This window comes from Stegodyphus dumicola, chromosome 6 (genome assembly GCF_044657685.1).
Source record: "Stegodyphus dumicola isolate Sdum_Otavi_A_Nest chromosome 6, ASM4465768v1".
Lineage (NCBI taxonomy): Eukaryota > Metazoa > Arthropoda > Arachnida > Araneae > Eresidae > Stegodyphus > Stegodyphus dumicola.
This window is the reverse complement of record NC_140773.1, coordinates 177,026,022-177,044,344: the sequence shown is the minus strand read 5'-3', so window position 1 is coordinate 177,044,344 and position 18,323 is coordinate 177,026,022. Positions and strand designations below refer to the sequence as shown.

General features: G+C 36.0%; 1 protein-coding gene across 5 annotated transcripts in view; it reads right to left on the bottom strand.

The window, feature by feature from the left end:
- The window catches only part of LOC118191791 (fibroblast growth factor 16-like), a 125,638-nt gene that overhangs the window by 84,710 nt on the left and 22,605 nt on the right, over positions 1-18,323 (bottom strand). For 3 of the 5 annotated variants that reach the window (XR_015041766.1, XM_035362636.2, XM_035362638.2), the window contains exon 2: positions 9,437-9,543. Coding sequence is in view for 4 of the 5 variants with exons in the window: in XM_035362636.2 (XP_035218527.1) it covers positions 9,437-9,543 (107 nt within the window). In the remaining variant the exon portion in view is untranslated. The remainder of the gene's footprint in view (positions 1-9,436; positions 9,544-18,323) is intronic. The other 2 variants (XM_035362637.2, XM_035362639.2) reach the window with 1 other exon arrangement.

Below are 18,323 nucleotides of genomic sequence, written 5' to 3'. Positions count from 1 at the left end.
ATGTCGTCACTCTCATACGTATCACTTTCACTGCCAGTTTCAGTTTCTACAGTTCTGTTAACACTTTCTATATATAATATCGTTATCAATTTTTTCATACGTTATCTCAATATATCGTCACTTGCAACATATTCTAAAAATGAATCTTTATAACTTCCGTCACTCATGTCCGGAACGTTGTTTTATAGCTTGCAATTTCTCTGAGCCTCCTTCTAAATAAAAACCACATTTACGAAAGCAATTTTTAATTTTTAACTGTGTTTTGATAAACTCCTCCGCATGCCTTGATTATGATAAGCATAGCCTTTGGCAAAGATACCGACTTAGTCGTCTCTTTCAAAACGGCTGCATTTAAAAAGATTCTTTTTAATTCCTTTCAAGAAAGAAAGGAAGTATTGTAATCACGAAAAATTTCGGGTATGATATTTCAACGAAAATATCCGTTTTGACAGCTCTTGAATCCATTTGAATGATTTTTTTGCGTAACATCTTTACATGAGGACAGAATAAAATACTCCTTTTTTTTTCAAAAAAAAAAAAAAAAAAAAGATTATAAAATAGATTTAAAATGGCTTCAGATGGGGTTTCTTCGTGACGTCTGCATATACGTACGTACATGTGTATGCATTATCTCGCATAACTCAAAATCGATTAACCATAGAACGTTAACGGTATATATGACTGATATAACATCTAGTTGTGCACCCCCGTTTCTTGTTTTAACCGGCCGCACCGAACGCTTAATACACACCGAAGAGCAATTACATTATGATCACCCTGTTAATAACACGTAGGACCGTCTTTAGCACTCAAAACTTCCAGCAACCGGCGTGGCATTAACTCCACAAGGTGCTGATAGGTAATTTGAAGTATCTGGTACCGATTGCACACCAACTGGTCCTGCAATTACCGCACGTTGCAAGGGAATAGCGTTGCAGCACGAATTTGGCTTCCCAGGTGGAGCCACAAATGCTCTATTGGATCAATGTCAAGTGAATTTGGAGGCCAAGGCATGACTTGAAAGTTACTGGAATGTTCCTCGAACTACTCGCTGACGGTTCGACCCTTATGACGTGGTGCATTATTCTGATACGCAGCAATGTACACTGCACAGTGTGTTGAGAAACACTGTCCGGGTCGCCACTGTTGTAGCTGGTGGTAATTTCAGTTGTTGTACTCTTCGGTCACAGCGAACAATGAGTAGCAATCTCCGCTTTCCTCTGGAATCATCGATGACACACTGCTGGCCGGCGGCTTGTCCTTTCACCATTCATACACCACTTTCGATATGTGCTCACAACAACTGCACATGGAACAGCCCATTAAACGCACCGTTTCTGATACTAATGTTCCCAGTCGCCGAGCCATAATGATTTGACTTTATCGAAGTCTGATAAATCAGCTGTTTTTCGCATGTCGCTAATCGCGCTATGTTTGGAAAGACAATGCATAGCCACTTTACTCCAACATCAGCCGCGCACGAGCAGTGGCTTTGTTCCTGGGCAAGCCCATTGTTATAGATGGAGAGTGGTTATAATGTAATGGCTCTTCGATGTATGCATACGTATATACCCACCCTCTTACCCCGCTCGGTGAACTTTATTTTTTTATTCTTATATTGGTAAAGTGTACATTTCTTTGCTTTAAAGGGGATTGGATTAGAACGTTGTTCTTATGTTCCAGTTAAGGTTTCATATCTTTAGTTAATTTGCATTATGAGGAATTTAAATTTGTATGTTGGGCTAGGTCTAATATCGCAGCTATATGTTTACATTTGAAAATTTTAGGGGTAGAGTGAAGTAAGTCAGTTGGTACACCAATTCAGTGCCTTTTTGCTCAGTGGGATCAAAAGTTAACTTTATATTTTTGTGCACTGAGCATTTTGTCTTTCTACCCGTTGGCCGTATTGCTCTTCCTTTTTGTTTGCGTAGGAACTCTAATTTTAATTGTAAAAATTGTTTATTTAACTGTTTTTAACTGTATTTATTGCTTTAGGTTTTCTGTATTTTACAGTTTGTAATGAGGATGTTTTCAGTTTTTATGTACTTCTGCCTTTCCGCGAATTGAAAACTGAATTCATTGAATGAGAAATATATCTCTAATGAAATTCGAGGAAATAAGTTTAAATGAAGTGCAGCAAAATTGTGTATAATTTAATATGCCGTATAAAGAAGTCATGTGGTGTCTACATGAGATTTAAAAAAAAAAAAAAAAAAAAAAAAAAGCTTTTTTGTAATGCTATTTGAAAGCTTTTATGAGACCTTTTTATTAAAGACTGAATGACAGAAGCTGTATTTGAGGGAAGAAACGCTACTTTAATATCTTCCACAACGAAATCATAATGATATGTAGAATAGTCATCAAACAGTAAAGCTATATTTTCGTTTTTCAGTTCTCTATCACATTCAATAGAAATGCATAACAAATACTGCTTGTCATCTATGAGTTATTGTTGTTATATTAAGTTAGATGGAAATTCTTTCTTTCTTTCAAACGCAGAGGTTTTTGCTTTTTCCACTAACCAAAGGTGTCTTCTTTATTATTGCATCCATATGCCATATTAACAATTTGCGTTCTGCTAGAGCTCTGTAGAACAGTCCAAGTTTATCTGTATTAGAAATTTTGTGTGGCGTATATAGCTCGAGGCAACTCAGTTAAAATAATTTTTATCCAGTTATCAGCCGCATGATGATCTGTTTCTAGCTTATAGCCAGGTAGTTTTTGATGAGCAATGTTATTTCTCTCTTTGCATCTTTTGAGCCATCTACCAGTTGGTATGAATTCTCGTGTAAAATTTTATCAAATCCCATAACTTTGGTGCTCTAGAATTAGGAAGATTTGTAGTCTCATGTCCTGAAACCATCCTTGAAGAGCAGTTTCAACATCTCTCATTTCTGCATTCTTTGTGTGTTTCCTCCAAAGATTTACATTTTTTGTTAATTCTCCATCGGTTATAGTTCTTTGTATATTGTAATTTGCACAATGCTGTTTGGGTAATTCCCAGTTTTAAATGCAGCTCCTCTCTGATTGCCTTTACTAAGGCCATTTTAATACTTTTAATAATTTATTCTTTTCTTTCAGTTTTAAACCTCTTTACAAATCAAACCAAACCATCTTTACATCTTTAGCCTGCAGCAAACACTTCTTTTGACGGATAGTTCACGATAATGCACGGAAGGATTTCAAGAAGATTTCTTAGAACGCCCTGAGCCTGCTACAGGATTTTTACCGCCTCATGCAATCTCTGGCGCCGGCTCCGAATCCCTGCCAACTCAATATAGGCTTCCCAGCAGGAAGATTTTTAAATGTGATTGCCCTTTTACCGGTATCAGTTGTCGTTCAAGAAAGAAAAAACATATCTCACTTAACCATCATCTTTCCTTTAATCTTGAGAAACACTCACTCATTTACAATGCTTTTAGAGAACTGTTTTTGTTAACCTTAAGATAAAATGAGTCGTGTCTCTCTCATCTCCGTTTCGGACAAAAACGCTTAGCAAATAAAACTTGGCAGGAAAGGAGAAGAGTGGAACGAGCTCCCCCCGATAGAAAACGGTGTTAGTAGAATTAAATGAATGAAATTTCGTCATTTAAATTCTTTGTATTAATTTTATTTATACCGGTCTTATTGAAACACTACATAACTAAATAATAACTACTGGCAGTTTGGATATGCACCAGTAGTATATACCGGCACTGAGGAATAAGCGGTTTGCCAATCTGAGTTTTTAAGCAAAGACGAGTTTGTAGAGACATTAGGATTTTTTTTTTTTTTTTTTTTTTTTTTTTTTTTAAGCAAGCAAGATGAAAAATGAGCAAACACCTCCGCCGGGAGTCAAACCACACCACGAACCTCTGGAATACCGGCCCAGCGTGCAGAACCACTACACCACGAAGGCACGCTAGAAAAGAGGAAGAAATACCTTGCAAGTTTAATAAACGGAGATTATAGCTTAGTATATATTCGTTTTAGTTCCTCGAAATTTGAACGGGTATGCGACTAATTTTATTACCCAGTGAGTTAAATAAGTAGCGGGTACTGTATTACTGCTGTTACCATCTTCTAATAAAATTAATTTAGCCATTTAATTAAAAAGAAACATACCACAATAACAATTTACATGAAAATTAATATTTTTTATCATATTCATGAACGTGAATTTAAAATAATTCTCTTTACACATATATTTGCTAGCTGCTCGTGATATGCATTTGCTTAATTATATCATACATGTGGACTGATACTGAATGGTGTACTGAATACTTTGTTTGAAGCCCACAACAATGTGATAATTTATTGTTTACAGTTGAGTTCCATTTTAGTTTAGAGAGTAAGTCTTGACGGGTAAATATTCGGAAAGCCTCCAAAATACGTTGCAACTACCCTGAATCACTAAAATGGATCACGAAGGAAGTGGAGAAGTTGTTTGAGAGGATATCATCCCAATACAGAATGGCTCTCAACACATATTGTGTATTATATGTCACAGCTATTCTATAGTAACTGAAGATAACAAGGATATCATCGTGCATCAGCATGTGTGACTTTCCTAGACGATATTTTAAGTATTTGTATGTCTGGCTTAATTCAGTTCTATCTGAAATCAGAGGATATAAGACAATTGGACCGATAAGCCTGCTACAAAACTTAAATCTCATTGAAAATGTATGAGACGTCTTAACTACATATAATAAAATAACTGAAAGATGAAACTCGGTCAGCGCAAACAACTATTCATATCAAAAGTCCATTAAACATTTTTGAAATGTACCTAAAAGACTATTAATAAATAAACGTTTGAAGAAAATGTAGACAAAGTGATCTTGAATTACATTACTTTCTAGTGCATTTTGTACCTTCTACTTTGTTTAATGCTTTTCACGGTTGTATTTTATTTAATGAAATGCATAAACAGTGTTTTTGAAGTTCAATATTGAACACATACTTTTGTAATTTTATGTAAATATCTGTGTGGCTTAATTGGACCACCAAGAAGTAGTAAAGACTATGCCGTGCTTACAAAATGGGGTATGTCTTTCTATGATAAAGCTCTTAATAAAAGGTGGGATGGTCATAAAGTTGAAAATGTTGTATTGTTGTCTGATGTTGATCATTTTCATGCAAGTTTTCTTGGCTACTTTTTAAAGATTTGGCCAGACTATCCAATTGCTGCTGAAATTAAAGGGAGTTCTATGGTAATAAGACCTAAGATGACTGCAGTTACGAGGAACTATAGAACTGAGGACCTGTTTACAGGATCAGACTTGTCTGCCCTATTATCACGCTTTGATCGGTTTGCTGACGATGACATCAGAAATGAAGTGCAATATATGGCACGACCAGCTCATTCCTCTTCAGATCGTTTCCTTCGTTATTTGGATAATGTATATGCCGTTCCTTCGGCGTCGGTGAGGTATTCTCGACGACTTGAGAGAAGAAGAGTGTCGAGCTTTGAAGTGAACTGTTGGACTCAGATTTTGAGGTTTCGAAGAAGAAGACGCAAAAACTAAGGAAAAAAGTTGTTGTAAAATATATACTAAGCTATTATCTCCGTTTGATAAACTTACAAGGTATTTCTTTCTCCTTCCTAGCGTACCTTCGTGGTGTAGTGGTTCTGCATGCTAGGCCGGTATTTTAGAAGCCCGTGGTTCGATGCCTGGCGAAGGCGTTTGCTCATTTTTCATTTTGCCTCCTTTAAATAAATTTTAAAAAAAACCATTAATGTCTCTACAAACTCATCTTTGCTTATAAACTTAGATTGGCAAACCGCTTATAGCTGGCTTATTGAGACTAAGGCGACTAAGATGGATGTTTAGTCGGAAACTGATGCACAAAAATGTAACTTTCGTGCACGTACAGACAGTTTTAAGAATCAGAGGTTTTTTGTTTCACCTTCAACAGTACAAGAACTGTAAAATTAATAGAATTAATTATTATATTAATGTTGCTTGCATTAATTATAGTCCTTCAGTTATTCATATTTTTTATGTTTTGCTGTTTATTTGTTTTTTTGTCAATTTTGTATTATTATTTATTTGTGCCTTATTTTCTTGTTAACTTTGCTGCACCAGCGGCCGAGCGGTAAAATCGCTTAAAATTGGTACTTAGGTCCGAGGTTTGAATCCCAGCAAACGGGGTGGCTGCATGGGCGTTTTATTGGCTTTCCACTTGTGCGATGTATATAACAGTCAGATCCATTAAAGTGTCCTCCAGAAAGGCATCACTCTTTTACGGGTATAGTCTTCGATTGCTTTGCCATAATTGCATAAACGCTCTTGTTAATCTGTGCTTATTTATAGTATATTTTGTAGAATTCTTAATTTGCGGATCAATAACTACCTTTTTATGTGTTTAGTTAGCTTCATTCAGTGTACAGAGTTCTGCAGAAACACATGTTGAAGTCCTACAAATAGCTAAAGCTCAACCAGAAATGTAGCCAGGTAAAATTTACAGGACGTTGATGACTAAGTATTAGCTAAGACTGCAGTTTTTGAAAAATTTTGTTAGCTTAGTGACATTTCAAAGTTTTTAGAAAACTCTTTTTTGACAACGTAAGATTGATTTCCCTAGAATGTTCCAGTGATTTCGTTCTCATTACCTCCATTTGGACCACGGATGAGTCAGATTTAGCCTCCAAAGTGATAGTAGGCGCTACTTGATTTGGAAAGAACCTAGAACCCGTTATCCTCCATCAAACATCCGTGAAAGAGACGCAAAGGGAGGAGGCGCAGTGTCTGTGTTTGGGGTAGTATCTCTTTGGATGGACGCACAGACCTCCATGTCTTTCCACGTGGAACCATGAATGCTCAGGCCTATAGAAATGATATCCTTAATGCTTACTTGCGCTCTTATGTCAGCCTATCAAGAGTGTTTGAGATGCTTTACGAAAACTTTTTGAGATGCTTTACAAAGTTTATCTGCTCTTAATCTCCTCTTCAGACCCTTGCCACGCTTGCAGTTGCTTTGCAAGAGCAATGGCTCTCACTTCCTACGAAATTGATAGACTGTATAATTGACTGCATCGCACATCACTATATATGTTGTATTGCTTCTCAGGGAGATCATACTCTATACTGAAGGTAATTTTCCTATGCCAAACTGACACATCCGATTTGTTCATTGTAAACATATGCTAACTTTTACACCACCATAACTGTCCGGTAATTTCTTTTCATGTTACTTAATACATTACTATATGTTGAATACTCTGGGTCAGTGTTATTAAATTCTACATGTAACTTTTTAAGTAATCATCATTTTTATGATTTTTCCTTAATTAATAATAACCAGTGTATTATAGCGTAAAACTTTTAGTTCTGGTCCTACTTCCGCATTACGCCGATGTATGACTGAATTTCTGTTCCACAACTGCAGTCAGAGTTCCCTATTAATGATGTTGTGCAACTTCAAATTATATTAGATAATTAGATAATTGAGTTTAATGAGAATGATTCTTCTACTTGTCAACGCACTGCATTCAAGAAATCCGAATCACATCAGCTTTTGAAAAGAGGTCCTCATTATGAGCGAAGAAACTTGAAGCTACATTATTTCCAGGAAGCCATTTGATTTTCTTGTAGAATGCATGCTGTCAGGAAATAAGGAAATTGTAATGGGCATGCGTTTATTCTCCTGTTCAAATAAGATGATGTTATTCAAAAAGGAAAATATTTCATGAAATGAAGACTAACAAAATATCACCTCCCTAAATGTTGTTTATCGCTGTTTGACTAATCATAGAAAAACCTAATAAACATTTTGCATTTAAAAAATATTATAACTATCTCATACATCAATCTAATATAAAGAATACTTTCATAATAAACAAGATTGATAAAACGCATAATAAACAAGATTAAACTGAAATCCTTTGAGAAATTTTTGAAAGCCTTCCCATTAACTTCACTCCTGTCCAGATTTTAAAGATATAAAAAGATTTCGAAAGCATCTTCCCCAAAAATATAAAATAAACCTGACACATATTATACTTTTAGACATCTAAAATGTGTATTTAGTTGTTTCTTGAAAACAGTTTAAAATAATCGGTAAATATTTGCGCAAAACTTAATTAAATTATCATTGCAAAAGTGTAAAGAGTTAATATATCTCAGAAGACAATTTTCAGAATTTTAATTTTGCTTTCCATTACACTGAATAAAAGATTCTTATTGAAAATCAGGAACATACTTTTTTCTGAAATCATTTGCGAATTACAGTGGCTTACATTTGTTTCTGGAAACTTTTTTTTAGGCTGGCACTAGCCATTTTTGCCACTACTAAGGCTAGAAATGGTGATTATCTTATTATGAGGGCGCCTAAAATAAGCGTCCACCGTTACCTCCTATGAGAGGCCAGACAACTTACATGTCTGCCTTCTCTGGAATTCTAACCCGGGAACTTCGGTATCAGAGTCGGCTCCCCCACCCCTTCACCGTCTGGGCTGCTCGGACACTTATGTTTTACAGTTTTATTTGCAAATATCAGTTACTGAATTTTAGAAAAATTGCTTTGTTTTTCTTTCACGTACACTATTGGCCACTTGTTTTAAAACCTGCCTGTTTAAAAAAAAAAAAAAAAGGTTATTCAAAACTTGTAAAAAAGAAAATAATTTATTCAAAATGTTTTTGAAAATGAATTTATTCTAAAATTTGGCCGTTTTGAATAAACAGTTATATTTAATAAAGACATGAAAATAACAGGATACTCAATATTTCATTTAACATCCTTTAGCTAAAATATACTTATTGTAACCTTTGGTATAGTAGATTCAACTAATTTTTATCTTGTAAGAATGTTCCATTAGTTCTATTCCTCTGCTTTTAGTACAGCTTTAGAAGAAATGTGATATATTTTCTCCAGCTCATTACATACATATTCGATAGGGATTTAAGTCCGAAGAATATGAAGGAGCTTCGAAAACTTCAAGACAGGTATGTTATAACCACAATCGGACAATTAAAGATGACTGTTTTGGGTCGCTACTCTGATAGAACTCGAATGTATTTCTGCTTTTAATTAAAAATATTTATATTAATATTTATTATTTTTGATAAACACTAAATTTCTTGGACACCTGGAACTCTTGAATACGCGCCGAGTATGCTACCGTTACACCACGAAGGCATGCTGGAAGGAGGGAGAAAATACCTTATATACTCCACCTTTTAAAGGGCGACCGGGCATAAGAGGACCTAATCGCCAAATCCTGGTGGTGACGAATTATTGTCTACCACCTTTTCGTGTAGAGTCATTATACTTTTTTTTTAAGCAGGAGATAAGAATAATGTGCATTGCCCACGCTGGGACTCGAACCCTGGATCTCTCGAATACGCTTCGAGTATGCTTCCAATTACAAAACAAAAGCATGCTGAAAGTAGGGAGAAAATGCCTTATAGCATGCTCAAAAAAGTAAAAGATTAAAAAAGCTGAAACTTACTTTTGCATAGATTTTGCCCTTCTTGGACATGCAAAGGAAAGTTTTGGAGTGAAGGCCATAGATTAGTACCGTCTTTATCCGCTTCGTCCTAATTATCTTTATTACTGCTAGAAAGAAAACAAATAATGGCAGTGCAATTTCGCAAAGCAAATTTGTCCTTATATATTATTAAAAGTTGCTTAGAATGAATTTCAATTTCTGACACTTTCAAATAACTAACTTATTCTAACATTTTTCTTTATTTGAAAACTAAACACTCACGGCTAGATAAATAATAACATAATGATAAATGCCGCTTCTGTGCTTTCAACTTGTAACAGCAGTTTTAATAACATCTACAAAAATATGCATAGAATACTTTATATAGACTATTTGAAAGCAATATTTCAATAACTTTAACCTGTCTAAAAAAATTTAAGCCAAATAGAATGAAGTCCGTTTAAAACCACAACACTCTATTCCAGATGATTTTGGTCTTATGTGGAAAAGATATTGTTAAAGAAGCGATGTTAACTACCGATATTAATTTAATTCATTATGCTCTATTATAGCCTATTACTATCGATAATCCACAGTTCCAGACGATTTTGTTTTTTTGTGCAAATAATTGGAATCTTGAGAATATGATATTCAATGATGTTTACCGTAGAATATGATGTTTACCTTAATATATCTTTAATACATATTTAATATAATATATCCTTAATATATATTTAGAACCCTTAAAGTCTCCTAATATTTTTCGTATGCACTATAGATCCAAAGAGGCTTTAGATTCAACAAGATGAAAGATCGCTCTATAAGCCTAATTTGTTATTTATTCCTCTGACATAGTATACCTTTTGTAGATGTAACATGTTTTGTCGTTTTTTTTTTTTTTTTTTTTTTTTTTTTTGTATGGCTTTATTAGTCTTTATCAAATTTTTATACATTTTCACATGTGCACAATTGAGATAATAAGAATTATCGATCTGAAGCTATACTAAAAGTCAAAATTTCCTTTCCATCCACCTGCTTAATATCTGACAAAATAAACCTATAATAAGATTAAGAGAAGATAAAGTAATTTGGACAAAACTCTAAAACAATTTTCATCATCCTATCTAATGCATATTGAATGCTCTATAGACGAGAAACACTAATCTAAAATGAACAAATTTTTTAAAAACAAATATAAGAGAAAAAAGAAAAAAAAATCTGAAAATTTTCAGATTTTATATTGTAAGGATCTTAAGTTTTACTAACGTTTATTTTATTTTAAATCTTTACTATCACTTCTTATTTTCTACTTCCGGCCAGAATTAAAAGCGTTAACTTATTTATGTAAAATTTGTCTGGCGAACGCCAAGTACTTAAGTTGTGGCTTTTTGGCAAGCGAGAGAGAGGAAGGAGTTAGTCGAAGCAGGCCGCTTACCTTAGAAGTTTTACTCAGTTGCTGGTTGCCTTCCAGGCCAGAGGTTTAATTCTCTTGATAATTTTAAACGTATTGTAGTGTTAGCAGTTCTCTGTACTACATACGACTTCCTGTTAATATAAGGCCAATCTTCCACGTTTATTATTTCAAAGTTAAGAGTTTAGTTATATTTTTATATTCTTACGTTTAGACCACAAGTAGTGGGTCTTTGTATTCCGAAGTAAGTAAATTGTAAACAGAGAAAAATAAAGGGTTTTGTATACCCTTCTTGTGTATCCTGTCTACTTCCCACAGTTATTGAACATAGCTTTAGTAAGCTCTCTGTTCCGAGTCAGGTCCTTGCATGTTCCCAAAGAAAGTAAGACGGAACATTGAACCTGATAGTGGCGCCCAACGAAGAAGAATAACCATGGCCGAGTTTCAAGAAGAACCTGTGCTGCCTGCAGAAGCGGCTCAGAATCCAGAAATGCCAGCTGCCGCCCTGGAAGGATTTGGTTACATCGTCCAGACCATGCGCGCTTCGATGAAACCAGAAGCAACATTTAATGGAAACTCACCGGTAACCAGTTTTTTGGAAAAATTGGATGACCACTTCATGCTCTACCCCGTGCACAAATTTCAAAAAGTTACCTTAGCTACCAGCGCTTTGAGGGGCCAAGTGCTTAATTGGTTCAAATGTATAGGCAGAAGTCTCTTGGGTCAAGCAGGAAGTCCCACCTATACTTACGAAAATTTCAAGACTGCCCTACTAAAAGCCTTCCCTGTCGTAAGGGATCGTGCAAAATTAGAAACGGAACTTTTCAGTATATATCAGCAAAGAATCGAAAATCTCTCAAGCTTTATTTTAAGAAAAATTCACGTCTTTAAACTCTTGTATGGAAACCGTCCGGATCCTGAGATAATTCAAGTGATTTTGCCGAGGTTACTGCCCCAAGTGCAAGACTTTATTGAATTAAGAAATCCGACTACACTGGAAAAGTTATTTGAGCTAGCAATCCAGTTTGAAAGTAGAAGAACGCCGGACATTGAAAGAAGACGCCAATATCAACAGCGAAACCAATTTGGTGCGCCAAGACTACAGCAAACTCAAGCACACGGCTACGGAAGCAAAGCGAATCAGTGGGCAAGGAAACCCGAGCATTCAAAAACAGCCGGCGAACGTCGACAGTTCAATAGCAATCCAGGAAAAAAGTCTCAAGGCCAGTGGAAAAAGAAGGAAAGCACGGAAATGAAAAATAATTTAAACTAAAACGGATTTCTGCTGACGGGAGGGTGCGGAAATCCGAAGGCCACGAAAACCCCTCTTCCTTCAAGTTAAATACAGTAATGGTGAAAAATTTGACTCTTCCGAAGATTGAAGTGTTGGTGAATAATATCCCAGCCACCGCACTCCTGGATACAGGCGCGCAGTGTTCCTGTGTGGCAGAAGATTTTTTTAGGAAGTATTTTCGTAAATATCGTATATATAATTCGGATAATACGACAGTGTTAGCTGCGCAAGGAGAAAGATGTAAGTGTATAGGTAAATTACCGCTGTATGTCTGTATCAAGGACGAACAAGTAAAGGTTATGTTTTTCATAGTAAAGAATCTGCAAGCACATATTATCTTAGGAATAGATTTTCTTTCAGAGGCACAAGCAACGCTAGATTTTAATGAAGCGTCCCTTAAGCTGACAATGAAACCAGTTCGAGAAGAAAAGGCTGAACCGCCGATGTTAAACCTTGACCACCTGCCTAATGAAGAGCAACAAAGAATCCGACAAGTGGTAAGTGAATTTGCTTCGTTATTTAGTGATATTCCAGGATTTACTCAGGTTACTAACCATAGTATTGACACCGGAGATTCAATGCCAGTACGCCACAAAGCATATCGGTATGATAAGAATAAGGAAAAAATTATAGAATGGCATATCACCGATATGCTACCTAAAAAGATCATAACGCCCATCTCAAGTAGTTATGCTAGCCCGGTGGTTTTATGTAAGAAAAATAATGACTATCCTTTGACACATCCAAAAAGGTGGAGATTCGCAATTGACTACCGTAAATTAAACTCCATAACTAAATATCCGGTATATCCGTTACCTATTATTGAAGAAATTCTAAGGAACATAACATCCACCAAATATATAACGACTTTAGACTTAACGACTGGTTATTTTCAAACAGGGGTTAGGCCTGAGGACGTGCCTAAGACTGCTTTTATAATCAAGTCTGGCACTTATGCATTTCTGCGTATGCCGTTTGGCCTTTCAGGGGCACCGGCAACATTTCAGCGATGTATGGACTTTGTGTTAAGGCCTGTTCTTGGAAAGTCCACATTTATCTATTTAGACGATATCATTATTACTAGTGATAATCTAGACCAACATGTACAGGATTTAAGACAGGTGTTTTCTTTATTAAATGAGGCCGGTCTAAAAGTTAATGTCGAAAAGTGCAAATTTGCAGCCCCTGAATTAAAATATTTAGGTTACAAAATATCTCAGAAAGGAATCGAGACAGACGAATCAAAAATAATCGCTGTACAAAAGTATCCGACTCCAAACACGGCGAAGAAGCTCTCTTCTTTTCTAGGACTTTGTTCATGTTATAGGTCCTTTATAAAAGATTTTGCAGCTATTGCTGAACCATTGTTAAAATTAAAAAGGAAAAAGGCAAGATTCTAGTGGACGGCCGAAGCATAGTGCTTTCGAAAAATTAATGCAAGCATTAACGCAAGCCCCTGTGTTGAAATTTCCTGAAAAGGATGAGAATTTAGAAATTTCAGCGGATGCTTCGGATTATGTGGTAGGAGCGGTACTTTCGCAAAATCAGCAGCCCGTGGCATTTTTTAGCCGAACTTTAAATCAAACACAAAGAAACTATTCCGCGACCGAGAGAGAGGCACTTGCAGTTCTGTTAGCAGTGCAAAAGTTCCGAGTCTATTTTGGAAAGGCGCCAATAACAGTGTACTCTGATCATGCGGCGGTAACTAGATTGTACTCAGGGAAAAACTTATCCCCAAGGTTAATAAGATGGGCACTCAAGCTACAAGAATATAATCTGGTAATCAAGCATACCCCCGGAAAGGAAAATATCGTAGCAGATGCCCTATCCAGAATTAAAATAGATGAAGAAGGTAATACTGTAAAGGTGGCAATGCTCACAGCATGTACAATAAATTCCTGAGAAACTGTAATAACCGAACTGGGTAAGGATCCTGAATTTAGAAACATTTATGAGTATTTAAAGGATCCTGAAAATTTTAGCCACCAAGATATTGTGGCGATAAGAAATAGGGCGGCCCATTACGAACTAATAGATGGTCTATTATTTTATACAAAAACTACGAATTCCAACAACGAATTTCGACCTGTTATCCCAGCTAGTCTTAGATTAAATATCCTGCAGGAGCTCCATGACAGTCCTTTAGTTTCTCATGCTGGTATTCGAAAAACTATCCAACGCGTACGCGAGGCAGTCTATTTTCCTGAACTGCAAAAGTTAACAAGGGCGTATGTCCAGTCCTGCCCAACATGTCAAGCAGTTAATTATATACCCGGCCGGGCAGTTCCGCCCGGCCGGGTTTCTAAATATTATTAAATCCGAATTTCCAAATGAAATAATTGGCATCAATTTATTGGGCCCTTTCCCAAAAAGTCAGTTAAATAAAAGTCGCTATCTCCTTGTTATGGTTAATCATTTTAGTAAGTGGACCGAAATTGTTCCCTTAAAACGAGCCTCCGCGAAATTAGTTACTGATTCTATTTTAAATAAATATATTCTAAAATACGGGGCGCCCCTAAAAGTTATATCGGATAATGGTCCTCAATTTGTAAGTAATGTATTTGAAGACATGTGCCAAAAACTGGGCATACGTCATTTAAAAATGGTCCCGTATCAGCCGCAATCAAATATAGCGGAACGGGTCAATAGAAATATAGTGAAAATTATCCGTAGTTATGTTAACAATTTTCATAAAAGGTGAGATAACTATGTCAGTGAATTTGTTTTCGCCCTTAGGACCGCAAAACATGATACAACGGGCAAAACTCCTGCTGAGTTATTTTTAGGCAGAAAGATTATAACGCCGTTAGATAAATTATTTTATGTGCAACAAAGAGCCCCAGAATTTAAAATGGGTGATATAGAAAAACTAATTAAAGAAGCAAAAAAGAATACTGAAGTAGCACAGAGAAAACAAAAGCTGTATTATGACTTGAAACGACGGGGAGTAACTTATAAAGTAGGGGATGAAGTATTAAAAATTAAGCATTCACTTTCTTCAGCATCAGAAGATAAAACTGCCAAATTTTTCCCACGATTTGAAGGACCATATGTCATAGAAAAAATAACTCACGTTGTAGTAGTGTTAAAAGCCAGGAATGGTGAAACCTGCTCCGCAAACATTGATCAAATCAAACCCTACTATGATTGTAATAAAATGCAAATATTTACAGATCTTTTGCAGGATCCGTCACGGCAGACACGGCAGGCACAAGCTCCAGAGTTGGAACAACGACAAGTACAAGGGCAAGCCATTAAGAGGCAGGAGCAAGTGAAAAGAAAGTTTCCCCGCGGGAAAATTAAAGGTAACAAGAAAAAGAAGCCGTTCCACCGTCCAGAAAAGAGAGCTCACGAACACCCCCAGAATGAAGAAGGGAGAAGGACGACGTATGCAAAGAGAGCCAGGAGAAATGACGGCAACTATAACCCGGCTCTAAAACGGAAGATCTACTCATCCGACAGGACTCTCCGCAGCAAATGTCGCCGAACTGCGGAAGGGCCACCAGCGGCGGAGGAAAATTTACAAGGAAAATTTGAACGGCCAGCAACGAGGTCCAAGCAGGAACGCGAAAGAAGTTTCCCGGTTCCGCCAAGACCAGCTGCCATCAAACGGCCAAGACCACAGGCAGAGGCGAAAACGAAGGTATTCAAGGGTGACCGAACTGGGGAAAAAAGAAAGCTTCTAGAGGAAAGCACTGAAGGGCGAGCCCGCACACGAAGGAGGATAAATCAAACGAGAATCTACGCTATCTTCCAGGACTGGGCTCAGGAAAGAATGTCCGAATATCACAAAGATAAGTAAAATTTTATGTTACTTTGCAAACTTAAGTTAATCTTTCATTCTTACTGCAAGTGGCAGATTTCAAGAAGTTTTACCTCATGCGAGGTCTACCTTTATCGCCAAAAGGGCGAGAAATGAGTTGTTACCGATTTTGGTATTATGTTTTTCAATTACTCGCGCGTAAAACTAAAGTTGATGTATAATAGCGATGTGTAAATACTTAAATATTGTAAAAGTTATTGTATAAATTTTATTTAAAACATTCTGGCAAGAAAGAAGTTTTAGTCTGAAAGACTTTTTGAAATGTAGTATTTCAATGTAGAAGAATTGGCACTTGCTTTGAAAAGAATAGAAGTTAACAATGTACTACTAATGTATGTTTTCAAATGCGTAAAATTAACGGCATGTTAATATGTTCTTATATACAATGTGAACTGTTATTTTAAATGTTAAGAAATACCGTGATATGGTAGAAGTGAAACTAATGTTAAATTTTTTTTTTATTTCGTGTGACTGTAAAAAGACCAAATCATGGTGAATATGTGTTAAAGGTTGAATGAATGTAGTTAGGCTCTCTGACGCTACACTTCAGAGTTAGCCACTTTCAGAATAGTACCTCAGGGTTTAGAGTTGAAGTTAGGGTGTGTTACGAGATCTTGGTATGTTGAATTTTAACACGTTAGTGTTTTGATTGTAGGAGGAAGTGTTGAACACGTATACATAAACACATTCGTGTTTGGTGTTCTTTTACAACACATGTCAGAGAGCACGGGGAGAGATAATTAAAATAGTCATGAATGAAATAAGAACGTTAAGAGAAATATAAATATGCATGTTACTTGCCATTTCATTGTGTAACATTTCCTTAAACTAGTTTTCCTTCCAGATCTCTGGAAGGAACCAGATTTGAATAAAAGCTCCTGTTTAGATGCAGTACAGATGAAAAATTGCGTGTCCTTGGAGCTGCTATTGTAAAAACAAATTTCTTTTTTTTTTAAATTTCTAGTTTCTAGTGAGAAATGTTTGTAAAAGATTGGCCTCGCGTTAGATTCTAGAGCTAAAAGTTTTCAACAAGGTAGTTTTAGACCTCAGTTTCTAACTAATTAACTCTGGCGGGAAGTATGTAAGGATCTTAAGTTTTACTAACGTTTATTTTATTTTAAATCTTTACTATCACTTCTTATTTTCTACTTCCGGCCAGAATTAAAAGCGTTAACTTATTTATGTAAAATTTGTCTGGCGAACGCCAAGTACTTAAGTTGTGGCTTTTTGCCAAGCGAGAGAGAGGAAGGAGTTAGTCGAAGCAGGCCGCTTACCTTAGAAGTTTTACTCAGTTGCTGGTTGCCTTCCAGGCCAGAGGTTTAATCCTCTTGGTAATTTTAAACGTATTGTAGTGTTAGCAGTTCTCTGTACTACATACGACTTCCTGTTAATATAAAACCAATCTTCCACGTTTATTATTTCAAAGTTAAGAGTTTAGTTATATTTTTATATTCTTACGTTTAGACCACAAGTAGTGGGTCTTTGTATTCCGAAGTACGGAAATTGTAAAGAGAGAAAAATAAAGGGTTTTGTATACCCTTCTTGTGTATCCTGTCTACTTCCCACAGTTATTGAACATAGCTTTAGTAAGCTCTCTGTTCCGAGTCAGGTCCTTGCATGTTCCCAAAGAAAGTAAGACGGAACATTGAACCTGATAATATTACGCCCGAAGTGACGTTTTGTATGTTACCTTTATGTATGAAATATCATGTTCTTCGCACTGAAACCATAAAATTCAATTCAACAGCAATATCACAAAATATTTTTAAAAGAGCATATCTTTAGAATTTCCGATACACAGCCTCGCTCGCACGCTGGAGACTTTTTTTCCCGTACAGTGTTGCCATCGCTCGATTTGAAATCGTTGAGTTTCTTAATCAAAAACTGATAAAGACTTTTTGAAATAAATAATTTTAAAAAATTCAAATTCAAAATTAGTGCTCCCAGATGCCAATATTCAGGTGGAGATGTACGTTATTCAAAATTTGATGGCTCTAGGTACTGTTGTTTTATCACAATGCGAGAAACATACATACATGCAGATTCTTCATTATTTAATTTCTTTAAATATAACACAGGGCGATAATATTTGGGGGCAACAATTTGAAAAGTGAAACGCCGCTTATCGTGAAACGCAACAAATTACCAAACGAAATTAATAGCCCTTCTGCGCTAACGCCCTTTTTGCTAATAATTTCAACAACTGAAGAAGCGAGGAATTTTGCTTGAGGAATTTGAAGAACTAACCTATTTTTTCAAGCAATTCATACAGTTATTTTTTTCCACTTCAAAACGGCTCATAAGTTGCTGTGAAACTATCCAAACTGATTTTAAAATTCCAAGCAAATGTCTGTGAAAGTCGTCGCCTTAGACAATACGA